Genomic DNA, 27,509 nt, shown 5'->3' with positions numbered 1-27,509 from the left:
AAACTTTAAGACCCAATTCCCTGTGGCAATTGTGAGGGCTTTGAGCTTGAGATACCAAAATTCGAATCCAATGAGGAACTAATCAGTGAACATAATGATGAAAAAAGTTTTGTTCAGGTAAGGGAGCCCCTCTTTAGATAACATGATTTTATTTAGAATATAGTCAATTCAATTATTTGCCAGTTCACTGAATACTAGCTTATTTTAACTACCTTTGCACTGAGAATATTTTCATAAACAGCTTTAAAATTAAGGTTTTTAGAGAAAGAAAAGAAACAGCATTTTGATGTTACTCTAATTTTGCACTGATCAAAAAACCTACAGAGAAAAGAGTAAAATCAACGCTAATATAGGTTACTAAAACCTATGTGATAGAAGAATACTTAAAACAAAATGGCTAAATGTATAAATTTGATGATTTCACTTTTAGAATTAGATATTTATCAAATGTTTCTAAAGCAAAACAAATATTTGTGAGCATCTTTATTAACACAGTAAAATTTAGCAATAATTATAGTTTATCTTCAGTTTTGAATATTAAAAAAAATACTTATTTACAGAACTAAAGATGACTCAGAACCACCTGGAGAAGAAATAGTAGAAAAGACAAGAAAGCCAAGTCTTACTGAAAAGAGAAATAGTCTATCAAAATGGGATGTCTCTTCAGTGTAAGTTGTCTACTTGTTAAATTATACCATTTGGGCAGAATTGGGAAAAGGTAAGGTAGGGTTAACAGTATCACTCTAAATTAAATTAGTAAAAGACCTATCAGACTGTTAAGTTTAAGATGAATACCAAACTTCGTATGTTCGACAGGGGTTGTCCCTGAACCTAAGAGTCACAAGAGGCAGAATTCACAGTGCGCAGAGCCTGGCCCTGACACCAGATGGCCCAGTCTGACTTCCATTTCTCTTAACTAGTGTGTGACCTAGGCACGTTCACCCATTTTGGAGCTCCAAGTTCTTCATCTATAACATAGCGATGATAATAGTACCTATGTCATTATTTTGTTGTCACGATTAAATGAATTAGCATGTGTACAATGCTTAGTACAGTGTCTAGTCCAGAGTTAACTATTTTCAGAGACTTAAATGATATTGTCATCAGCTTTTTTGTGGGTGTTTCTAAAAATAGAGTTTAAGTTTCAGTACAGCAAAAGTCTAGGGTATGGTGAGAAATAAGTGACATGTTTGTATATGCATACATCTGTACATACACATATATCCTGCTCTACCCAATAAATAATGTTATGTGTCCCCCACAGGAACATGTTTTACCTGATTGAAAGAATGAGATAAACACTCGTATGTACTTGTTAGGAGTTAAATAATGCCTAACCCACATAATTTTCAGATTCTCACCATAACACATTATTCCTTTAATTCTAAAAATCATAAAGTGGGGGAGGATTGTGGCCAAAACAATAGATCACATAATATAGTTTATGACAAAGCGGCGTTGGTGGTATATGTGGCAGATCAATGATCTGATTGATATTGTTGGCAGAAGGAGTGTTTGTAACAACAGATTACTGTGATTACAAAATTCTGAATTTGTGTTTTTCTTATAGTTATGACACAGTAGCTTCCTGGGCAACAAACCTGAAGACTTCCATCAGAAAGACTAATAAGGCGCTCTGGCTTTCTGTTGCATTAATTGTACTGTTTGCAGCTTTGATGAGCTTCCTCACAGGCCGGTTTTTCCAGAAGTCTGTGGATGCCGCTCCCATACAGGAGGGAGAACCCTGCATGTCTCTGGAACACATCTTGTGGTCATTTACCAGACTCCGACACAATGGGCCACCGCCAGTGTGACCGCAGCACATCCTAATGTGTGTATCTTGATGTTTCAAGTTTCAGTACCTGAACTGCGTAAATTAGTGACTTTCAGCTGGGAAATTATAGCCTGGAACCAGAGGTTCTCAGAATGACTGTAAGATATTTTGAATTCCCTCTTTTTGTGATTAGCTCCCCAGTTAAAATACTATGGGGAGGAAGCTTGCCTATGATCTTTCAGAGGAGGAGAGATTAAATATTGTTTGTTCAAATTTAGTGAAATAAAGAACCATTAAATCTTCATACAGTAAAAGTTAAAAGTCTTGGTAGACCAGTATTCATAGGTAAAATCCCCACATTTTAAAAAATAAAATTTGAAATATATTCATTTGTTACATTTTATTGAAGAAATACCTGATTTTTCTTCAAGTGGCTTGATTTCTTCACATTGAATAAAACTTATCAGTGAAGATTAAGAATAGCTGAGTAATCTAATCGAGAGTAGCATGTGGCATACAGAATCAATAAACTGGCAGTTGGAGCTCCTAATTTTCTCCATAGCTTCTTCAGAAGCAAAGTCCTTAACCATGTGATATAAAGTAGAATGAAACTCAGTTCCTTCTTTAAGGGCTTCAGAGAATGCCTCACTGTATTCGTCAATCTTAAGCCTTTGTGCTCTGTCACCACTAAACATTAAAAGGGCCCAGTTAGGATTCCAAATAGGTTTTTCTTCTTTAGGAAGGTGTTGCCTCACCTAACGAAAGAAAATTCGAAAAATCTGTTAATAGTTCCTCTTCTATGAGGTATTTTGGCAGTAGAGGATTATTTGAAGGGCTCAATTTAGCCCCCCAAATTGCTAATGTTAAAAAGAAATATTCTTAATGTCCCATTTTTTTAAACCATTAAACTGGTGTTTATAGAACATATCAAAATGTTAATTCATTCAACAAATATTTATTGAGTGGCTATCATGTGCCAGAAACTATTGTAGGTGCTGGGGATGTAATAACAATAACAACCAAACAAAAAACAAGCATTAATAAATAACTAATGACTACAATAATAAAACCCTGTCTGCAGGGAGGTTATATTCTAGTGGGAGAAACACACAACAAACAAGATAAATAAATATAGTGGCTCACTGATGCTAAAACATTCATCACTCGGCTTCTAGAATTTGAAAAGAGACCGTCTTTATCAGGCAAGCAGTAAATGAATGTGCCTGAAAGTTAAACTGGAGGCCTAACCCTCTCCAAGGAGAGTTTGTGAATCATAGATACATTCTAGTTAAAGGCTTCCATTTGTTCTTGAGTCAGTGTAAAGAGAGATAAGGCCTGATAGCAAGAGCATTTGGAACCATAATGAACAATGAAGGCATAACCTTTACATAGTTCAGTTTTATATTTTTAACAAAATAAAAATAAGTGATTTTCAAACTCCATTTTAAATGTTAACTTTTTTTCATCTTTTTAAGAGGAGAAACTATGGTCTACATTCATTTAGCTTCTGAGTACCTTTCCTTTTGGAGCACAAGGTACTTTTATAGGTTTTTGCATACTGTACCTTAAATATAACTTTTTTAGAATCACATTTTGTATTCCACCTGCTCCAACCAAATGCAAAAGCAGAACTTAGCAGGGCCATTTGTCGATAAGCTTTCATTTCTACCAAAGGAATCTGTCAATATAAAAACAAATAAAATTTACCAGAGAGCCTCTCAACAAGTCTCCCTTCCAGAAGGCCTCCTGCAGTCTATTTCCACACAGAAAGATCCATTTAAAATGTAAGTCAGGGGCCGGCCGAGTGGCACATTGGTTAAGAGTTGGCTTGGGACACCAGCTCTGAGCAGCAGGGCACCGGTTCGGATCCCACATGAGGGCCAGTGACACTGCGCCCTCTACAGCTAAGATGGTGAACAACAGCTCGACCTGGAGCTGGGCTGCCGTGAGCCACTGTGAGCAGCTGTCCAATGGCCAGCGAGCAACTGCCTCACCCAGGAAGAGCGCAATGATAATACCAACATGGGTCAGTTGAAGCAACGTCCTCCACAACTAGACTGAAGAACAAGAGGACAGCAACTTGTCAGTTCCCCTTCCCTGATTCCCCAACACTGTTCCCCTCCCCCAATTCCCCAATTAAAAATAAATAAATAAATTAATTAAATGAAATGTAAATCAGGTTATGTAACGCCTCTGTTAAAATGGGGCAGTGACTTTCCCTTTCTCTCAGAATAGATCCCAAGTCCTGACAATGATCTACATCTACAAGGGCCTGTGTGATCTGACATTCCAACACAGCACCCCATTATCTATCTGATCTTATCTTCATCTCCCTTTGCTCTCTCAGCTCCAGGCACCTGGCCTTGCTGTTCCTCCAATCCTCAAACACACCAGGCCACTCAGCCTGGAAGCTGCTTCCCAAGATATCCACTTGGCTAAATTCCCCACCTTCATGTTTTGCTCAGATCGCACCGTCTCATTTAGCCCGCCTCTTGCCCAATACCTAACTGATAGTTGTATGCTGCCCTAACCCCAGTATTCCTGATCTATATTTTCTCCATAGTACTTTATCCACCTTTTGACATGAGATAATTTTTGTTTCCCTCCATACAGTGTAAGTGCCACAAGGACAGGGACCTTTGTTTTATGCACTACTGTATCCTAAGCATCTAGAACAATGCCTAGACTATAGGTATTTGGAAAAAATTCTTGAGTAGAATACTCTGAAACATGAAAAGTACACTACATTCAGCATTTGTAGAATAACCGGCAATTTGATATGCTAAAACCAAGGTGTTTTTTCTACACATCTATGTACACAGTTATCGATATGATTATTTACATATGTTATATGAATGTCTGGCTATGTTGCCATTTTCTGGTATAATATAAACTTGGGCTTGAGTGTAGCACTCTTCTGCCTGAAACACCTTTCATGATTAGAAGCTACTCTGTCTTCATCCATATGTCATAAATGTTTATCAAACACCTACTGTATTCTAAGAATATGCCAGGTGTTAAAAAGAACCAAAGCCAATTAAGAAACAGTCCTCCCCCTCCAGGAGCTCACAGTTTAACATGGAAAGATCTCACTGAACTAAAGCCTTAGGGAATATACAAAGCAGTATGCAGGCCGGGAAGAAACAGGAGGAAGTGGGTTTTGAAGATCAGTGGTCCTAGTATGTGCTTAATTTCACCTGGCTTATCATGTTTGGGAAACTGCTGAGTCATTTACTCTCAAGAAATCTTATATATATCCAGTCTGGAAGAAGAAAGAAAATATACAAAATGCGAAGTTGCTCAGAGTACCTCTGCATTAAACCGACGAGCTGTGGATGTGCTCCATGTTGTCGATACGCAGATCATACTACAGGTTCCCTTTCTCAGGGAAGATTATTAAACTTGAGAGAACCCTGAATTTCTGGTCTTGCCATTTATCCCTTCCTTTCTAACTATAATCTTGTATAAGCAGATATAGGAAACACACAATGTATCTTAAGATTTATACGAAATTTAACACTTGCTAGCATTCTAAATGTTCATTACATTTTGAAAGATTCATTCTTACCTTATAGTTGATAACAACATAAAAATGAGAGTGTTCAGTAGGAAAGATATTCAATCCAGTTTCTTTCAAAGCAATAATGAAAGAAATAGGAGTCATCCATTTTCCTTCCAAAACAGAGGAATAGTTTTTTTTATTTAGTCTGATTGAAGCTAACATGCAGAGGTCTTCCTAGTTTCAACAAGAAAAAAACAAAGAAGCTTCTATATAAGTAAGTTAAAAAAATTATTACTTTATTATGATTCTCGTTCCAGCCATTAGGTTCTTTATACCATTTTTTTAAAAATCCTATGTCATTATGTATTAAAAAGAATGCAGGAGAGATGCATTTTAGGACAAATCTGAAAGCTCCACCACAAAGTCTCATGTTACCTTAAGCAGCTTATCAGCTCTTTGGGGGCTTTATGTGAACACTCAAGGGACTAGACTAATGGATCTCTCAGGTCTCCTCCCATTTTATAAGTTATGATCTGGGAATATTGCATATGTTCATGTTGAATTATAGTAGCTATTTGATAGCAATCATGTTTCAACTTTTAAGGATCATACTTGCTTCCACACATAGAAGATTTAACATAATAATGCAAAATTATCCAGTTTTAAAGTTTGCAAAGTTTAAACTGGCAATTTGAAGGTTTTCAGAGTTCACACATCATATCTGCTTTGAAAAGCAAAGTTTGATGCTATGTTAGTCTTCCTGCCCCATTCATGCGGAATTCCAGGCTATCTCTTTCTTAGAACATTTTAGTCAGGTATATTTTACACATCATAAAATTCACCCATTTCAAGTACGTAGTCCGCTGATTTTTTGTAACTTTACCGAGTGGTGCAACTATCACCATAGATCAGTTATAGAACATTTTCATCCCCCCTCCCAACATCCCTCATGCCAACTCACAGTTAATCTCCATTCCCAGCCTTAGACTCAGGCAACCACTAATCTACTTTTCGACTCTCTAAATTTCAGGCTATGTAATTTCTGACTGATGAACAATAGAGGTTTATTCAAAGACCAACCTTGAAGGGGATTTCAAATGGCTGAGTGATAAAGACCAGGAAGCCTCTAGAGAGTGGGTCAGAAACTCTGAAAGTCATACTACAACCAGGCTTGTAGCTTCATTAATTCTATTCCTAGTAATTTTAGGATACAAATTTGTGCCTCACCTTTTACGTGTTATTTTCTATCCATTCACTTAATATCTAATTTAAAAATTATAGCTCAAGGTATATGTTAAATATATTTATAAAAGACATATTTCAATGTGTTAATAACCAGTGATTGACTGCTTTGACACACTCTCTTACTGTCGTCAAAGAGTGTTACCTCTTGGATATGACTCGCTACAACAGTGATTTACCTTAATTTGTATTTGAATCTCAGTAAATACTGTAGTCACGGTCAAAAGTACTTGATCCACATCAAGTGGTCTTAGTTCCCACGACTGGTATGGCATGTGAATATGAGTATCTTGCATCAAAGTAACAGGGCCCAAACTTTCCAGGCTGAATGATATAAGCCTTTGTTCTGATTTGTAAAATACATTGCTGATGCCATCTGTTTTCCAATGTTTACCTTTATAATCAGTGAAGAAAATGACATTAGTTTCTTTTTTTTCCTATTCAAAATAAGATGAATGAAAACACCCAAATAACTGCAGTATGTATAAATTGATCTTTTACATTAGAATAGAATCTCAACAAAATGGCAGCTTTGTTGGAGTTTCTTTCTGTCCATAGGATGAAGTCCAAACTCCTCAGCATGGTATGCAAGGCCTCTGAATGAAGCTTTGACTCGTATCTCTGGCTTCACCCCTTGCCACTCTCACATCTGTTTAGAGTCACACTTTTTTTCCTTCAACAACCTCAAACACCTCTAAACATGCAGTTTCTTTCTACAGTACTCTTCCTTAATCTTTTAAAGAACCTCTCATCATCATTTTTTGAACAAATTTAAAATTCACCTGTCTTAAGTATACTAAATTATTTTTAGTAAATTTACCCAGTTGTGCAACCATCACCACAATCCAGTTTTAGAACATCATCATCCTCCCAGCCAGTTCCCTTATGTCTGTTTATAGTTAATTCCCATTCCCACCTCCAGCCCCAGGCAACCACTACTAAACTTTCTGCCTCTAAAGATTTTCTTTTTCTGGACTTTTCATATACATGCAGTCCATAATAGGTGGTCTTTTGTGTCTCTTACAACTAAATAATAAAACAGAACCCAATTTAAAAGTGGGCAAAAGATTAGAAGGAACATTTCACCAAAGAAGATCTATGAAAGGATAATAAATACATAAAAATGATGCTCAGCATTATCAATTATTAGGGAAACACAAATTAAAACCACAAGATAACCACTTCACACTCACTAGAACAGCTATGATAAAAAAGACAGACAATAACAAATTTTGGTAAAGATGTGGGAAAAAAATGGGAAACTTCATATATTGCTGGCAGGCATGTAAAATGGTACAGCTACTTTGAAAAACAATTTGGCAGTTTCTTAAAAAGTTAAGCATAAATTTACCATTCAGCTAAGCAATTCCACTCCTAGGTATATACCCAGGAGAAATGAAAACATATGCACACACAAATACTTGTATGCAAGTGTTCTCTTATTCTTTTAAGACCTCTTCAGCATTTCATCTTATAAGAAGCCTTCCTTACTCCCGATTGGCCCAGTCACTGTTCTGCTCTTTAGCACTTTTCTCTGTGATAGCACCTAACCACATTGTGCTATTTTTCCCTGTCTGACTCTCCTACCACTTTGAAAATCCCCAGAGGACAGATATCATTTATCTTTATATTTCCTATTGTTTAGCCTATTTGTGGAACAAATGAATGAATCATTCTTTTACACTTTGCTTTCTCTTCATCTCACATGCAGATCTCTACTATTTTGACTTAAATTTAATATAACAAATACAATTATGTTGACAAACTAAGTTACAGTTCCTCTTTTTTTTACACTAACAAAATTATTTTAATTTGTAAAGGTAAAAATTAAGCATTGCCTATAAATAGATTCTCCAAATTTTTAGTAATTCCAGGCAAAATTTTCCCTGTGGTTTAAAAAATACTGTACTTGTATGCTAATTACTGCAGTTAGAGTCAAATTTTACATGTTGTATTTCCCTATGAGTTATAAAATTCAATAAACTTTAAAACTCCAATCTATTTCCATTGAGAGCAAATAAAACAAAGACCCTGAAATGTGTAAGATTAGAAACTCAGTTTACACACTGCACTTTCTCTTTTGATTTAAGGATTTGCATTATTATACCCCTTGCATTACATAATTATCAAAGCTGATTAAGGCATGACTGTACCTTTAGCATCCCACCTGGCAACCACAGGATCCTCAAAAAAGATCACGTTCTCATGAACCTCCAGCATGACCTCTATGGGTGGGAAAGCACTTTCTGTTTCAACGTCTTCTGTAGCGACTGGAGGATACATATATTTCTGTAGTCCTTCCTTGAGTATCTTTTAAAAATGACCAAACAACACCAAGTTAGAAGCTGACTGGTAACAGTTAAATATGTAAATATTGCTGAATAAGCTATGTAATTATTTTTAATAAGCACTGCCGTTTGGCCCCATTTAAGTATAGACTGACAAAATGTCACAACAAAATTAAAAGGTAATGATTAAGGAAAAAACCCCACCACATTTGAATGTGATTTCAGAACCCTCCTGTGGGCCATATTCTATGCTGGGGATTACTCATCATTTTATTTTTCCAAGGAACCGTCCAAGACATATGTTTAACAGAGAATATAAATGGGACTTAGATAAATCAAGTAATTTGTCAAAAATTACAGTCTTCAAAGAGGCACCAGAACTCAAACACAGAGCTAAAGGACCCCCAATCCCATGTTCCAATACCTTGGGGTTGGGGAGCGTAGGTGAAGAGAGAAAGAAGTATAAGCAACCTTTTGAGAAGTATAGAGAAATGAATGGATGGAAGTAAAAATCATCACATTGTACATCTTAAAATTACACAGTGTTATATGCCAAGTAGTACATCTCAATAATGCTGGGAGAAAAAGAGAATGTAAATTAAACCAACAGCAGGTTTCTCTGAGATAAGGGAGATTTATCCATTATCTGAATGCAACAGAGAAGAATCTAGGGAAGGATGGAAGATTAAAAATGTTACAAAATAGAGGAAAAAACTGGATGGGGAAAAATTCTAGAGGAGGGGAGAGATTGAAGAGAAGGTACTGAAAGAAAGGAGGAAGGCCTTTGTCGCAGAGGAGAAAAATAGGCGTGTAGGAGGGTACTCTGGGCTCAAATGCAGAGCATGGAGCAGTGGGATCAGGACATTCTGACAAAATTCAACAACAGGTCTTTGGACAAATCCTTGAAAACCTCAGCTCAGGCTGGGACCTTCCTACAGATGAAGAGTATTGAAGGCCTCCCTTCACCGAAAGAATGCCTTTCTTGGACTCACCACTGTCCTTCAAGCATCACCGAGGTAGGAAAGGTCGATTCAAATAGATTCTTCAAAGTGACTATAGACCAGGTTATCTCTCCCAGGCTTGTTCTAGTAAATGCACTCTCATTTGTGGTGCGAAGGGGAAAGGACTGGCAATATTATCCCCAATAGAGTGAAAATTAGTTCGGGGAGGGGGAGAATAAAAGAAAAACTTGTATTCTTGTATGTATAAAGCACAGATGTATGTACAGCACTTACACAGGGACACAGTATATCTGCAGTATTAAATTCTCATGGGGAAGGAGAGGAAAAAATGTTTACAAAAGCTTCTCAGCGTGATGAGAATGGAAAAAAATAAAAGTTGAAATACTGCTCTAATACAAAAATGGGTGAGAAGTGTCTTGCAATCTATGTACATGATGTGTTAGAGAAAAGAGAGAGACAGAAAGAGGGGAAGAGGGGAAGGGGGATAGGGAGAGAGGAAAGAAGGTCAGGAGAGCAATGAAGGGAGGAGGAAGGGGCTATGACAACATAACTGGGTATATTTGGGACACAAGCCACCGTGAGGTAGTTAAACCAAGTCAGTACAGTGCAAATGTTACTAGTTATGGAAACAGAAACGAGAAGCGCCTTGAGAGATGATCTAACAACTGCTATCATCAGCATCCTTACTAGTCAAAGCATGGTCCCTGCATCAGTAGCATTGGCCTCACCTGGGACAGTGCTTCTCAAGCTTTAATGTGCATGTGACTCACACAAGGGTCTAGGTCTGAGGTGAAGTCCCAGCTGATGCATTTGTAACAAGCTCCAGGTGATGCTGGCACTGCTGACTCATGGCCCACACTTTGTATATCAAGGGTCCAGACCACTGGTTCTCAAACCTTAGAGCGTGTTTCCCTAAAACAGACATCTGAGCTTCACACCTCCAGAATTTCTGATTCAGTAAGACTGAGGTGGGGCCCATGAGTTGGCATTTGTAGCAAATTCCCAGATGATACCAGGTGTGCTGATGCTTCTGGTCAAGGCACCACATATTAGGAACCGCGAATCAAAACCAGAGTCCACAAATTATGGTTCCTGGAAAAGCTGGTCCACTACTAGTTTTTGTAAATAAAGTTTAACGGGAACAGAGCCATGCCCATTCATTTACATGTGGCTGTTTTAGCGTAACAATAGCAGAGTTAAGGAGTTGCAACAGAGCTGGTATGGTCCACAAAGTTGAAAATATTTATCATCTGGCCACTTACAGAAAATTTTTTCCAGCCCCTGAAATAGACTATCATTATTAAGGCCAAATTGGCATAATCGAAACATAGAGCTATAGGTTTACAATTAAGTTGACCTGCCTAAATTCTAGCTTTCAAGCCCATATTATTTCAGGTTCCTTACCTTTAGTACTGATTCAAATTTTATTAAAGCAAGACAATTTTTTATAAATTCAAGATTTTTTTTCCTTTTGTGCTTGCTTAATAGAGTTAAAGTTCACTAGATGTTAGAGCATTTGACATAAAGTAAAAATGTGAGAAATTATTTTGACTTAAGAATAAAAAAGAACAAGAAAAACAAATGAAGAAAGAAAAACTCATAGACACAGACAATAATAGTTCAGTGGTTACCAGAGGGTAAGGGAGGAGGGGGTGGTAGATGAGGGTAAATGGGGCCAAATATATGGTGATAGAAGAACTGACTCTGGGTGGGGAACACACAATGTGATATATAGAAGATGTATTATAGAATTGTACACATGAAATCCATGTAACTTTGCTAACAATTGTCACCCCAATAAACTTTAATTAAAAAAAAAGAAGAATCAACCTACTTCCATCATCATCCACCTCTTCATTGGCTTGCACTGTGGGGGAAGCTGCAAAATATCCAAGTGGTACACGCCACCCAGAGCTGTGAATTGGTGCATATCAACCTCATTGTCTTCAAAGAAAAGTGGCTTTCCAGGGGCATTCTCTATCAGCAACAACTGTGCTAAAATTAATCGGATTAATTCAGTTATTTAATAGATCATAGCATCTTTGTATTTTCTTAGGAGGGAAATGAAAAAAACAAATTCTAGTACCAGTAAAGAAAGATTTTATTTATAGGTATTAAAACTTTTTCAAAAAGTGGTTAATTCAAAACTATTCATAAAATTAAAAAAAAAAGGTGGGGGGAGTGGCTGGTTAGCTCAAGTGGTTACTGTGCAGGGTGCAGTTTTCATAACACCAAGGCTGCCAGTTCGATTCCCACATGGGCCACTGAGGTGCACCCTCCACAACTAGATTGAAACAATTACTTGACTTGGAGCTGATGGGTCCTCGAGAAACACATTGTTCCCCAATAATCCCCAGTAAAATTATTTTTTAAAACCCCAACTATTCATAAAGCTAACCTCTGGAGTGAGAGCAGGTATGTGTAATGGTAGGATGCAAGGGAGGGCTTTATTTATATTTCATATACTAGTATTTTAGGAATTTGTATACAATAGGCATATGTTGTTATTAAAATACAAACTAAAAAGATATATTTTATCTTTCCCTCTACCCTTCTGAGTTCTTGGCTGAGACCCCTGTAATAAAAGACAGATTAACAAGAGAAAAACAGAAGTTTATTAACATGTACGCCTCATGTACATATGGGAGATCCCCAGGAAAAAATGAGTAACTCACAGAGGTGGCTTAGAACTCCAGCTTATAGAGCATCTTCAACAAAGGACAATAAATTTGTAGAGAAATGACAGGACAACAGAAAGCAGTTTTAGGCTTCTGAGGGATAAGATAAAGGCTAGTTAGAAGAGTTTGTTATGTAGATTCCTCTAGTGCCCTCCACAGGCTGATAGGGTCAAAGCAGTCTTGGAGAATTAACCTTTGTCCTTCCTGGTAGACAGGCCAAGGGGGACACCTTTGAAAATGTATATCCTGCTTTTAGGCAAAGAGGAGAAAGGTAGGGAGCCGTCTTGCATCTGTATCTTTTCAACTGCTTTCAGCTCAGAATAGTCCTTATGCCAAAGTGGCATATTTTGGGGAGGCATATTCTGCTACCCTTCGTTCTAAAAGATCAAAAAAATGTTTTAACACAAAATTTCATAACTGCCAAATTCGTTTCTGAAAATTGGACATGATGAGGCCAAATATCTGAAAGAAGAAAGTAAAATGGTAAAAAAAAAAAGGTCCATGTATAAAATTAAAGCTAATTTTTTTTCAACAAAAATAGGCCCAGCTCATAGAAAACCAGGGATAGAGACTTGAAAGTGAAGGAACTGGATTGGGTAATCTCTTGTGTTCAGAAATTTTATAGGGAAATTCTATGATCCCATAATTCTCAATGCACAATCAGGAAAACATCTGAAGTCATGTATTACTGGGACCATTCCCACCTTTCACGAAAATTCTTTCAATATAGTGTAATGTGTTGGAAAGAGAAATCAGACCACTTGTAGGTTCTACCCTATACTAGCTGTATGACAAGATATGTTAATTAATATCTCTATTCTCAGTTCCTCCCTCTACAAAATGGATATAATAGTAGTATCTATCTTACAGCATTTGGGGGAACTGTGAGTCATGCATGTAAAGAGCTCAGAACTGATACCAGACATTGTAAAAACTCAGGAACCATTAGCCTCATCATTTATCATTACAATTTCCCTCTCTCATAAAAGGAAGCTCAGTGAGATGGCTTTGACTTTAGCCTGTGGATATCAGGCACTGAAAATTAATGAAAATATCCAAAGAAAATTCCAGTTAAGCAATTTCCCTTTTTCCTTATGTAGTTAATAAAATGCAGACTTTAATTAATTGTCAAATGTAACTAAATAATCCACTTACCTGAAAAGAAAGTAAGAAAGAATACTGTGTTCAAATTTAGACATTTATGATATATATATTATTCAGGGATCATCATGTAGAAAAACTTGATATTATTTACAAAGGTTCAGGACTTGACATGTATAATATTTCTAACAGAAAAACTACTTTGTAAAGGTTATATAAAATTATAAAGGTATAAACCTAGTTGACTACAGAAACGAAAGTGTGTTGAAAAAAGTAATGAAGTAGACAAGAAGCCTGTTATGAAAAATATGCTATATAGAAAATAGATTCCTTAGAAGTTACTGGTAAAGCAGTATAATGATAAAAGTTAATGGAAAGCATATACATAAATCTCAAACTAAAAGATTTGCAAGTTAGACATCTCTACCATTATGACATGTTAAAACCAAATCCAATTGCTATTTCCCAGGATAAGATTGAAAGCAAAAGTGTTGAGAAACCTCTGATTGTATATGTGTGCTTGCAAATTTTCATTGCAACACTGTCTGTAATAATAAAACATAAGAAAAAACTTTACTGTCTATCACTAAGGATTTAAATAATGTTCCATTATTATATGGAATTATACAGCTACTAAAAAAAGTCAGGCTACCAATGTGTTCTGACTTAGAATAATGTTGAATATTATTCATTTAACTAGAATATGTATTGTGGTCTACATTTGTATGTATGTAGAATATGTTATGTAGATAAACAAATTCTGTTAAGTGAAAAATAATAATTTTCAACAAAAATATCTGTATGAGATGATCCCATGGTTTTATTAGAGAAAGAGAGGCAGAGAGAGAGAGAGAGAGAGAGAGAGAGAGAGAGAGAGAGAGAGAGAGAGAGAGAGAGAGAGGAAGCAAGCACAAATAAATGTGTTAACATTGGTTATCTCAGAAGAGGGATAATGAGAAATTTTCACTTTAAATATATTTCTGCAACATATACATTTTTTTACAATGACCTTGAATTTCTTTAGAAAGCAGAAAATGCCAATAAAGTTAAATTCTAAAAATGTAAGTTAGAAGAATACCTGCTAAAACTGTTTCACTTAATAATTTCATCTCCAGCTCATATTTTGTGGCTTCAGGTTCTTCCTGGACAGGACTCTATGGAAAACATGAGGACAGATGGGTGTGATTGGCAGTGTCTGTTTCAGCCCAAATTCATTCTCCTTCTGTGCCAGTTCATACTTCAGATGCCTGTTACCTTCATTCCAGTGCCCCAAACCGACACTTGCTCTGGCATGAAACTGAACTTTAAAAACTGTATTTTGAAAATCAGTTAAAATAAGAGCACATCTCCACAGAACTTTACAGAGGCAGGAGCTAGCCTGCTCAGATTCTCTGCTGAAAACCCTCAAGTGTAAAATAGAAAGACCAGGAAGCAATGCAAGCTATAAGAATATTGTTTATATATGCATTTTGGTTTTAGCCAAGTTTCAGATTTGGTTTGATTTTGGCAATCAGCTCTCTGATGGAGTAATTCCAAAGCCTGCTTTTAGGTAAGCCTCTCAAGAAAATTAGATGCTATGTACCAAGTAAATAGAAGATATCTCATTATACTGTAGTGTAATAAAAAGAATACTACAATAGTAGGACAATAAGATCCAGAGTTTATATCCAAGTCTGCCACTAAGTTACTTTTGTGACTTTGAGCAAGTCATTTAACCATTATGGGACTCAAATTTCTGACCTAACAACATATTTGGTACTCATTTGTGTGCCAGACACATAATACATCTCACAAACAATCCTAAGAGATAGCTCTTATCTTAATTTTACAAAAAAAAAAAAAAGGAAACTGAAGCTTAGAAAGATAACTATTCTAAGGGTCAAATAATAGATGTAAAGAATTTTGTATACTGCAAAGCACTAGATAAATGCAGTGTTGCTATAAAAATCTGGTATGTGTGTGCTGATATTTGCAAACTGGATATCCAGCAAACTTCATTTGTCCTCAAATACCACCTGTACTTTCTTCAGCACTAGAATAACCTTCTACCAGGATTCTAGTCAGAAGCTTAAAGCCAGTTAATCCCACCATGCCTTTCATCTTCAATCACCATACAGAGCCAAGTCCCGTAGTAAATCATCCTTTCCTTCACTCTCATCACTGTATTGCCCTGTGTCTTCATTTGGATGAGTGTTAACACTATTGCCTTAAGGAGCTTCCAGTCTATCAGGGAAGCAAGTGAACAAACAGGTATAATACAGTTTTGTGGGTGCTGCAGTAAAACGTAAAGGGGCCCACGATAGAAATACAAAGGAAGAATAATCAATTCTGTGGGTGGGTGAAGATATGAAACACTACCCAAAGGTGATAAAGTTTAAACTAAACCTTGAAAGATAATTAGGTCTTCCCAAAAAATGGCAGGAGTGAAGGCATAAGGGCATGAAGCAAAACAGGGTTCCAAGCACCCCGAACAGTCAGGTGTGGTTGGAATGAGGCATGTTAGGAGGGTGTAGAGATCTGAAGCTACAGATAAGCTTTGGGTGCCACTCTGAAGACTAGAATTTTTCCTATGGGTAAAGGAGAACCCACAAAAGGCTTTTAATAAAAAAATTAACATGAAATTTACATTCAAAAAGAATATTCTGGTGACCAGCTGATGAATGGATGGCTTAGTGGAGAGAAAGAAGTCCAAGGTAAGAGGATCAGGGCCTAACACAAGGTACAAGCAATCAGGGCCATTAGGAAGAGTATATGTGAGAGATGATAAGCCAGCGGCTCTCAACTGTGGGTTGCGACCCCTTTGGGGGTCGCACGGCCCTTCCACAGGGGTCGCCTAAGACCATCAGAAAACAAAAAGATATTTACATGACGATTCATAACAGTAGCAAAATTACAGTTATAGAGTAGCAACGAAAATAATTTTATGGTTGGGGGTCACCACAACATGAGGAACTGTATTAAGGGGTCGCAGCATTAGGAAGGTTGAGAACTGCTGTGATAAGTAATCAAAATCAACATAACTTGGATGGCAATTGGATATAGATGTAAGGCAAGGGACAGGCGAACGCTGATGTCCAGGTGTCTGGCTTAGGTATTAGGGGAATGGTGGTCAATTATCAAGAAAAGAAAAGGAGGAAGGACAGGTTTGAGAAAAAAGTAGTGAATTCGATTGTAGATATGTTGAATTTAAGGTGCTAGTGGGACATCTAGGTGGCTTTTGATATTATCTACCATTAAAAAGCCAGTTGCATTTCTTTCTTACAGGAATTATGATCATTAAAAATACCAAAAATATCAGCTCAATAAGCAAGTCAGGTTTTCCAATTCACATCTTCAAAGGGTTGAGAATTCTTCAGAGTTTAGACCAAAGGTTTTTTAACTCTTTGAAGGGAGACTAAGAATTCAGACGTTCTCAGCAGAACCTGCCCCTTGATCACCACAGCAGTTCAGCATGCAACAACAGGGACATATCAGCTTCTCTATTATCACAATAGAATAAGCTTGTATTTAACACATTGCCTTTACATAATCCAAAATTTTTACTATTTGATGTTACTCTTTAGCTCAGTTGACGTTTTTGAAGTTGGAAGGAAGCAATGTGTCAATTTCTATTCTGGTGCAAGCTCATTAGTCTTGATAACTACTCTAGAATATCTCCTCTCATTGCAGCTGTTATCATCGGAACTGACAAAACTTAAATTCCAAACCACATATGTAGGCAATCTAATTCTTCATAGATTTATACATTATAAATCTCCTTGTGTTTCTTCACATTATCATCATGTTTTATATCTGGCAATGAAAAGTCCTCTTTCCATAATTGTTTTATAAAATTGGCTATTTTCATGTATTTTTTTCTTCTAGATCAAGGGTTGGCAAACTGTGGCTCGTGGCCACATGCAGCTCTTTGGGTACGTACATGTGGCTCTGAAGTGAAACTGAAACTGAAAATAAAACTATCATAGTTTCATTTATAAATTTTAAGGGATATTATTCACATAATGGTGATTTCATTTGTTTTATGGCTCTCGAAAAATTTTTAAATTGTTGTGAGGGACTGGATACGCTCTTCTGTCTCAAAAGTTTGCCAACCCCTGTTCTAGATAAACCTTAATAGTGTATTATAATAAATATTTTATTTTAAAATATTTTTAATAAATCTTTTAGGTTTATAATACATCTATACAATATACATTTTCTAAATTTGCCTGGAAATGTTGACAGAATATGAGAAGATAGCTAAAATATAACTTTTCAATGCACATGGCTCAATAGATATAGGAATTGGCTTATAATATGGAATAGCAAAGTATTTTTTCATTGCAACTTGATAAATGCACAGATATTGTAACATGGAAAGTCTTTTAATCTATATACAATTTGAATTTGATGTACAAAATGACCTGGATCGCAAATAAAATCACTGGGCGCAGAATAGGGATTCCAGAAATAGATCTGAGGATCCTCTTGGGAATTTAGCATATGGCATTTCAGATCAATAGGAAAAAAGCTTAGGTTTATATGGTAAGTGTTTTGAGATAGCTGGCTAAGATTTGAAACAAAATAAATTTAGATTCTTTCTTCCCACTTGACACTAAAATAAATTCCAGATGGATAAAAGGTTTAAATGTAAAAAGAGAACTAATCAACAGCCATAAAAATCATAAAAGTATTTGAAGAGAACATAGGAGATTGATATCAACAATTATTAATGAAGTAGGTGATCATATTGCATGTCTGCAAAACATCAGCACTGAATACTTTACAAATTTGATAAAATGTCTTGAATTGTATTGTCCATCAAGAGAAGCTCTATACAAAGAAATCAGCTGATCTGAAATCCAATTCTTTCATGAAAGTTAATTTAAATTGAACTAGCGCCTCAGAATAAATTGTTTGAACTGGCCCTTGATAAGGAATTAAATATGAATTTTGAAAATATAGCGTCATTGCTTCATGTTGAATAAAAGTTAAGAATGATCACTCTGAGTTTGCTGGAGCCTCATTCATTCCTGTGACTTTAGTACCATCAATAGGTCAGTGGTTCCCAAATCGATGCTAGTGATGCTCTTTAGGCTCCACACACACTGTCCTGCTCGGCTCCAGAGTGCAGGGTAAAACCTGCACAGACATGGTAGCTGTGTCTGCCTTCCCTGGGAACTCCAGGTTCACACTGCTTACTTCACATTTCCATCTCCGTGTCCCAAACTTTCCATGCCTAAAACAAAACTTTTGTTTCACTGTCATCCTCAACCTGTTCACCCCATTCCTGTCAATCTCAGTAAATTGAACCACTATCTACTTTGTTTCCTAAAATACAAACTCAGCAGGATTTGTTAATTTTACTTCCAAAACATATCCCAAACATATCCATCTTTCCATGTCTCTTACTACCACTTTTGTCCAAGCCACCTTGACCTTGCATGCCTCCCCAGTACTATTTAACTGGATGCTGTGCTTCTACTGTGGCCCCTCACAATTCGTTCTCTGCACAGTAGTCAAAATAACCTTTCAAAGCTATAAATCAGATCATGCCACTCTTCTACTTACAACCCTCTAATGGCTTCCCACTGCATTTGCAATGAAATCTCAGCTTGTTACTCTGGCCTGCACAGCCCTGCATCCCTCTCTGACCTCATCACATACAACTTTCCTCCTTGTCCACCATGTCAGTCCACTGGCCTTCCTGGTCCTCATTTCGGTCTTACGACTTTTGCAGCAATCGGACCCTCAGACTACAATATTTTTACCCTAATCATCACATAGCTGATTCCTTCTGGTCATTGGGGTCTCAGCTTAAATAATAACTCATCCTACAAGTCCACCCTAACCACCCAATGTGGCCATCACCAGTCAGTCACTTTCTATTGCTTACATGATCCTGTTTAATTCGGTGTATGACATTTATGAGTATCTGCTGTTTTCCAGTTTTCCTTATTTATTGTTGGTTTCTCCTGACTTTTATGTAAATCACAAGAGTAGGAATCTCATTTGTCTTTTCACCCATGTCCCCTGAGGGCCAGAACAGTGCCTATTTATATATGTTAGGCATTCAAAAAATATTTGTTGAACAAGTAAAGAAACAGGAATACAGTCCAGAGTACGACCATGGAAATGGATTGCTGAAGTAATTCTGTGGGAAGTTGAAGGCTGTTGAATGTTACTGCTGGGTTTTTTACATAGGCCAGTCTCACAGATTTTTATTTGTTTATTTATTTATTTTAAGATTTTATTGGGGAATTGGGGAAGAGAACCAGCCAAGTTGTTGTTCTTCAATCTTCGTTGTGGGGGGCGCCAGTCACCACCTGGCTGCCCGTTGGCAGCTCATGGCCTCTAAGCTCAAGGTGCTGTGTTCAATTTTAGTTGCGGGTGGGTGTAGCCACCATCCCACGTGGGAGTTGAACCAGCAGCCTTATTGTTAAGAGCACATGCTCTATCCACTGAGCCATCCAGGTGGTAGCTCAGCTCAAGGTGCCAAGTTCAGTCTTAGTTGCAGGTGGGCGTAGCCCACCATTGAACAGGCAATTTTGTTGTTACACCAGCTGAGCCATCCTGCCACCTGTTGGCAGTTCAGCGACAGCTCAGCTTAGGTGCAGCGTCACTGGCTCATGTGGGAATCGAACTGGAGGCCCTGTTGCTCAGAGCTCGCACTCTTAAGCCAACTCTTAACCAACTGAGCCACTCGGCCGGACCGAGTCTCACAGATTTTTAATTTAACCATGATCATGCCAAGAAGTGTCGAATCTCTATGGCTATTTTATGTCTCCATACTTGTCCCTCTGACCAAAATCTGTTCATTCTGTTTTTTCTTTAATTTTTTTTTTATCTCTTAACTCCCAAACATCATCTCTCTCATTGCACATATTAGAATGTATGGTAACTGTTAACTCTTTTCCTCCACAAGATTGTTAGCTCATTAAAAACCATGATCATGTTGAATTCCTTATAGAAGGAACTTAGTTAACATTTTACATATACTCATTAAATATATACATATATATTAATATTTGTTAACTCTTGTATCTGTTTAAGATTATTTTTAATTTGAACTTTTAAAAGTTCAAAGGCCCATATACTATCATGCATGCCCCTTTCCTCATTAAAATATTTCTGAAGTTGATTATAATTTTTAAAAAACAACACTCCTCATAAATGTGCTACACTGAAATTAGGCTTTTCTAAAAATGTTGTAAAATATATTAATTGAGAAGACTATTACCCAATACCTACAATATTATTGTATTATTATGATTAAAATTTAACTGAACTAAAATATGGTATTGAGAGCCCTCTAGTGGCAAAGTCCTTAATAGACCCATGAAAAAGGAAAGACGTAATTAGGATCATCTTCTAAATCTAAGTGATTTAATTTTTTTTTTAATTGGGGAATTGGGGGATGGGAACAGCACTGGGGAAATGTGGGAAGGGGAACAGACAAGTTGCTGTCGTTTTGTTCTTCAGTCTAGTTGTGGAGGATGTTGCTCCACTGGCCCAAGTTGGCACCATCATTGCGCCCTTCCCAGGCGAGGCAGATCAGTCTCCGGCTTCTGGACGGCTGCTCACTGCGGCTGCTGGCCGCTCACGCTGGCTGCTGGCTACACATGGTAGCCCATGGCAACCCACTNCTCACGCTGGCTGCTGGCTACACATGGTAGCCCATGGCAACCCACTGCCACAGGGGCTTCAGCCTATGCCGTCGCTGGCGACTCATGGCAACCCAGCTCCAGGTTGAGCTGTTGTTCAGCATCTTAGCTGTGAAGGGCACTGTCACTGGCTCTCATATGTGGGATCCGAAACAGGGCCCTCTGGCGTCCCAAGCCAGCTCTTAACCACCGCGCTACTCGGCCGGCCCTAAGTGATTTAATTTTTAAACAAAGTGCTAGATACTTGTCCCTTGTGATCATTTCACATATCAAGCACAACTCAGGTGTTATTGGCCATAAATTCTACATTATTATACTAATAATTGCAATCAGCTTCCAAAGTCATTAAAATATATGAGAAATATAATACTGATATTAAAACATGCCAACCTAAAATTATAAAGGTAAGCAGTTTACCCTAAAAAAGAAGTTGTAAAAATAGAGAAATCTCTTTCTCTAAAATCAAAACATAGTAAGCTTGCCTACTGATCTTTCAGGTAGTCCCTAACTTATACATATACTCAACGAACACATGCACACACGCTTAAGTTAAATTTCATGAATTTCTATGCCAGTTTTTAAAATTTAGAATACAGTTTGCCACACAAAGAAAACAGTGTTATGGGTGACACAGTTACGATAGTTCGTATACTGCTGTGATTATAAAGGAATACAAATCTAACTACCATCCATAAATACTGTTTCAAAGTCACTGAGTTCCAACAGGATTGCAAGGAGCACACTCTTCCTGAGGCCGTGGTGGTGGGACGCCACCTATCACCACTCGTACTAGGCCAGATCACCACGGGGTTCAGAACCACTAAAGAGAGGGTCCCAAGAATCCCTGGTGACAAGCTTGTAGATTCCCTAAACAGCAGAAATAGTCCTCAGGGCACCCAACTGTAAATGAAAGGGTCTTAAGTGTCTCCAAAGCACAGAATAATTTTAATGTGAGTAGTGGTTGAATTCCTTGATATAGGTGGCTGTACTTATGTAAGTTGTTCACAACAAATCAGACTCACATCATAGCCTGCTTTTAATCACTTAGCCATCCATTCACTCACTTATTCCTTCATTCATTCAGTAAACATTTATTGAGCCGCCATCATACCAGGCCTTGTGCTTCCTGTAAATACAAACTCTATCAAGATATTCTTGTCGTCAAGATCATCATTTAGTGTTTAAGGGAAGAATTCTAATAATTAAACAGAATGATAAAAGCATAATAGAGAAACATCTAATTTAGTCTGAAGATAAGGATGTAAAATTGAAGTCTTGAAAGACAGGCAGAAGTTAGGTAGCGTGGATGAGGGTGCTGGGAGGAGGGGAATTTCACAATGACAGAAGAGCAAGGGGCGTGTCTTAGAGGCCTATCATGAACTTTCCCTCTTTAAAACCAAAAAGGGAAATATATTGTTTTATTTTCCATTAGGAAAGTAATGTGAGTTCAGAATTTATTTACTGAAAATTAAAATAATACAGAAATGCAGACAGGATAAAAAATATCACAGATACTATACCACCATCCAAGCTTTCTCACACTCCCTCCCCCACCACCAAGATAGCCACCATTTGATGACTAGACATTCAGATTTTTTTCTATGCATTCACCAATAAGTATTTTTCCCCCTCACAAAAACAGAATCCTATTGCAAATACATTTTCTTCTAACTTAGAAATAATATCTTAACAATACATCTTAGGTGTCGTTCCATATAAAAGTATACAAGTTCTGGTTCAAGATGGTGACATAGGAAAATCCTGAGTCCACTACCTCCCACAGATACACGATATATACTGCTTCATATAGAACAATTTCCTTTGGAAAAAAGAAGCAAAACTAGCTGAGTGACTCTTACATATCCGGCAAATGATAAAAAAGACCCACATCAAAGCAGGTAGGAGAAACTGAGACACAATCTCACCATAAACGCCATCCCCATGTAGCAACCCACAATCAGGAGTGAACTCACAAATACAAGCTTCTCCCTGAGGAGTGAAGGGTTTGAATCATACATCTAGCACCCCAACTTTTAAGACCTACACCTGAGAGACCAGCCGCCAAAACATCTAGCTTTGAAAACCAAAGGGGCTTGCATCCACACAATAAACAACTGTTCTTAAAGAGCTGCAAGCATGGACTTACCTGCCCCATGGCCCAGCACAGAGGCAGCCAACTGAAAAGCACCTAGACTTTTTGTGAAAGAGGCTTATTTGTTTATCTGAAGGCACAGACTTTAGAGGTAGGCATCTAGCTTAACACACATCTAGGGTCCAACTGAATTACTCTCCAAAAATAGAGGCCAGCAGGTGCCATCTTTGTGATCTCCCTGTCTTGTTCCAGATCACCAATATCTAACAGAAGGAAGCTTATACCCTCATCTGGCAGCCACAAAAATTGGGGACACCTGTAGATTGCCTCATTCTAATGGCCATTAGAACTCATACTCACAGACCCCACAAGACTGTAACAAACAGAAAAAGAGTATTTAACTGGCTACCACTTCCAGGGCACAGCAGAGAAGCAAAAGACCCAAGAGCCGCTCTTTCTGTGAAAGAGGCTTATTAGTATATCTTCATAGCTGTGGTCTGAGGGGCAGGATTCTAATTAAATACACGTCTAAGAGCCAACTATAATCTTCCCAGAGATATCGGAGGTGGGTACTATCTTTGCACTCTCCCTCTGGTCAATCTAACAAGAGGATATAACATTTGTAACTATTTATGCACCCAACATAGGACCACCTAAATTGATAAAACAATTATTAACAGACCTAAAGGACAAATAGAAAGCAATCCAAAAACAGTAGGGGACATTAATATCCCACTTTCATCAATGGATAGATCATCCACACAGAAAACACTAAGGAAACATTGGTCTTAAACATATTAGACGATATGGACTTAAAGAACATATACAGAACATTCCATCCAACAGAATTCACATTCTTATCCAGTGCACATGGAACATGCTCTAGGATAGATCATATGTTAGGCCACAAAACAAGCCTTAATAGATTAAAGAAGGCTGAAATCATATCAAGCATACCAATCACAATTGTATGAAGCTAGAAATCAATTACAAGAAAAAAAGTGGAAAATTCACAAATATGTGAAGATTAAACAACATGCTACTGAACAACCAACAGGTCAAAGAAGAAATCAAAAGAAAAAATTTTAAATACCTTGAGGTAAATGAAAATGGAAACAGAACACACAAAAACTTACGGAATGTAGCAAAAGCAGCTGTAAGAAGGAAGTTCACAGAAATAAATACCTACATCATGAAACAAAGATCTCAAATAAACAACTTAACTTTATACCTCAAAGAACTAGAAAAAAAACCACAAATGAAGCCCAAAATTAGTAGGAGGAAGGAAATAAAGATCAGAGCAGAAATAAATCTAATAGAGACTAAAAATGACAGTAGAAAAGAGCAATCAAACAATTGTTTTTTTGTTTGTTTTTTCATGACAAAATAAGCAAAATTGACAAAACTTGATCTAGGTTCACCAAGAAAAAAAGAGAGGACTCAAATAAAATCAGAAATATAAGAGAAGATATTACAACTGATACCACAGAAATACAAAGGATCATAAGAGACTACTATAGACAATTATACACAAACAAAATTAACAACCTAAAAGAAATAGATAAATTTCTAGAAGCATACAACCTATCATGACTAAATCTTGAAGATATAAAAACCTGAATAGTCCAATTACTAGCAAGGTTATTAAATCAGTATCAAAAGCCTCCCAAGAAAAAACAATCCAGAACCAGATGGCTTCACTGGTGAATTCAACAAAACATTTAAAGAAAAATTAATACCAATCCTTTTAAACTCTTTCAAAAAATAGAAGAGGGAGGAATAATTCCAAACTTAGTTTACTAGGTCGGCATTACCCTGATACCAAAACCAGATATGGAAATCACTAGGAAAGGAAATTACAGGTCAATGTTTCTGAAGAACATAGATGCTAAAATCCTCATCAAAATATTAGCAAAGCAAATACAACAATACATTAAAAGGATCGTACACCATGATCCTTTGGATATATACCAAGGATGCAAGGATGGTTCAATATCCACAAATCAGTCATCACATTAACAAAATGAAGGATAAAAATCATACAATCATCTCAATAGATACAGAAAAAGCATTTGAAAAAATTAAACAGTCATTTATGATTAAAAATAGCTCTCAAAAAAGTGGGTATAGAGGAAACACACCTCAACATAATAAAGGCCATATGCAGAGGGTGCCAAAAAAATGTATGCACATTTTAAGAAAAACTCTACTAAAATTATGCTGATGGCAACCACTTTGAGCACCTCTTGTAATTGCAGAAGTCAAACGTGACTTATATTCATCTTTTGTTATCAGTATATATTGAGTATTACAATTTTAATACAGGTTTTTCCTTTCTTAAAATGTGTACACTTTTTTTGGCACCCTCTGTATAATAAGCCCACAGCTGACTTCATACTTAAGAGTGCAAAGCTGAAAGTTTTTCCTCTAAGATCAGAAACGAAACATGATGCCCCACTCTTGCCACTTTTATTCAACAAAGTATTAGAAGTCCTAGCCAGAGCAACTGGGCAAGGAAAAGAAATAGAAGGCATCCAAATCAGAAAGAAAGAAATAAAAACTGTCACTGTTTGCAGATGACATGATATTATATATAGAAAACCCTAAAGAGCGTCACCAAAATAACTGTTACAACTTGTAAACAACTTCAGCAAAGTCATAAGATACAAAATCAATACATAGAAATCTGTTGCATTTCTATTCACTAATAATGAACTATCAGAAGGAGAAATTAAGAAAAATTCCTTTACTAACAATTGTCACCCCAATAAACTTTAATTAAAAAAATTTTAAAGAAAAAATTCTATTTACAATTGCATCAAAACAATAAAATACATAGAAATAAATATAACCAAGGAGGTGAAAGATCTGCACACTGAAAACCATAAGACATTAATAGAAACTGAAGCAGACACAAATAAATGGAAAGATAGTCCATGCTCATGCATTAGAAAAATTAATATTGTTGAAATGTCCATACTACCAAAAGCATTCTACAGATTCAACGCAACCGCAATAGCATTTTTCACAGAAACAGAACAAACAATCCTAAAATTTGTATGGAACCACAAAAGACCCTAAACATCCAAAGCAATTTTGAGAAAGAACAAACCTGGAGACATCAAGTTTCCTGATTTCAAACTATTATACAAAGCTAAAACAGCATGGCAATGGCATAAAAATAGACATATATTAATGGAACAGAACTGAGAGCCCAGAAATAAACCCAAGCATACATGGACAATTAATTTACAACAAAGGAGACAATAAAATTTAATGAAGGAAGGGTGGTCTCTTCAGTATATGGTGTTGGGAAAACTGGATAGCCACATGCAAAAGAATGAAAACGGACCACTATTTTACACCATACAGAAAACTTAACTAAAAAATTAAAGACCTGAATGTGAGACCTGAAACCATAAACCTCCTAGAGGAAAATGTAGGTGGTAAATGCCTTGACATCAGTCTTAGCAATTATTTTTTGGATATTACACCAAAAGCAAAGACAACAAAAGCAAAAATAAACAAATGGAGTTACATGAAACTAAAGAGCTTCTGCACATCAGAAGAAATAATCAACAAAATGAAAAGGCAGCCTACTAAAGGGGGAGAAAATATATGCAAATTAAATATCTGATAAAGGGTTAATATCCAAAATATGTCAGAAACTCATATAACTGAGCAGCAAAAACAAAACAAAAAAACAAACTGATTAAAAAAAGGGCAGAGGATCTGAACAGACATGTTTTCCAAAGAAGATATACAGATGTCCAATGGGTACATGAGATGGTGCTCAAAATCACTAATCACTAGAGAATGCAAATCAATAACACAATGAGACATCACCTCACACTTGTTATAGCTATTATCAAAACATAAGAAATAAGTGTTGGTGAGAATGTGGAGAAAACGGAACACTTATGCACTGTCAGTGAGAATGTACCTTGGTGCAGCCACTATGGAAAACAGTGGAGTTTCCTCAAAAAAATTTAAAATAGAATCTAGCAATTCTACTTTTGGGTATTTCTTAAAAAGAAACAAAAACATTAACTCAAAAGATATATGCACTCCCATGTTTATTGTGGCATTATTTATAATAGTAAAAACATGGAAACAATCTAAGAGTCCATCATGGATGTATGGATAATGAAAATATTATACACAAACACACACACACACACACACACATATATATATATATATATATATATATATATATATATTTAA

At 36.7% G+C, this 27,509-nt stretch overlaps 2 protein-coding genes across 8 annotated transcripts in view; one reads left to right on the top strand and one right to left on the bottom strand.

Annotated features, from left to right (window-relative positions):
• The window catches only part of IRAG2 (inositol 1,4,5-triphosphate receptor associated 2), a 34,773-nt gene extending 32,635 nt beyond the window's left edge, over window positions 1–2,138 (top strand). Inside the window, exons 16-17 of the mRNA XM_019654637.1 lie at window positions 561–668; window positions 1,571–2,138. Coding sequence (XP_019510182.1) covers window positions 561–668; window positions 1,571–1,814 — 352 coding nt within the window. The 3' untranslated portion in view covers window positions 1,815–2,138. The remainder of the gene's footprint in view (window positions 1–560; window positions 669–1,570) is intronic.
• A 100-nt stretch (window positions 2,139–2,238) lies between these two features.
• DNAI7 (dynein axonemal intermediate chain 7) overlaps window positions 2,239–27,509 on the bottom strand; it is a 60,876-nt gene continuing 35,605 nt past the window's right edge. For 6 of the 7 annotated variants that reach the window (XM_019654632.1, XM_019654631.1, XM_019654635.1 and 3 more), the window contains 7 exons: window positions 14,626–14,701; window positions 11,603–11,763; window positions 8,672–8,828; window positions 6,698–6,912; window positions 5,343–5,510; window positions 3,339–3,452; window positions 2,239–2,529 (listed from right to left, as the gene is read on the bottom strand). In XM_019654632.1, the coding sequence (XP_019510177.1) occupies window positions 2,248–2,529; window positions 3,339–3,452; window positions 5,343–5,510; window positions 6,698–6,912; window positions 8,672–8,828; window positions 11,603–11,763; window positions 14,626–14,701 (1,173 nt within the window). In that variant the 3' untranslated portion in view covers window positions 2,239–2,247. Of the gene's footprint in view, window positions 2,530–2,769; window positions 3,453–5,342; window positions 5,511–6,697; window positions 6,913–8,671; window positions 8,829–11,602; window positions 11,764–14,625; window positions 14,702–27,509 lie in introns of those variants that run through there. The other variant, XM_019654633.1, reaches the window with a different exon arrangement.

The sequence above is a fragment of the Hipposideros armiger genome, unplaced genomic scaffold (assembly GCF_001890085.2).
Source record: "Hipposideros armiger isolate ML-2016 unplaced genomic scaffold, ASM189008v1 scaffold_227, whole genome shotgun sequence".
Lineage (NCBI taxonomy): Eukaryota > Metazoa > Chordata > Mammalia > Chiroptera > Hipposideridae > Hipposideros > Hipposideros armiger.
The sequence above is the reverse complement of the archived record's forward strand: the minus strand, read 5'-3'. Positions and strand labels throughout refer to the sequence as shown.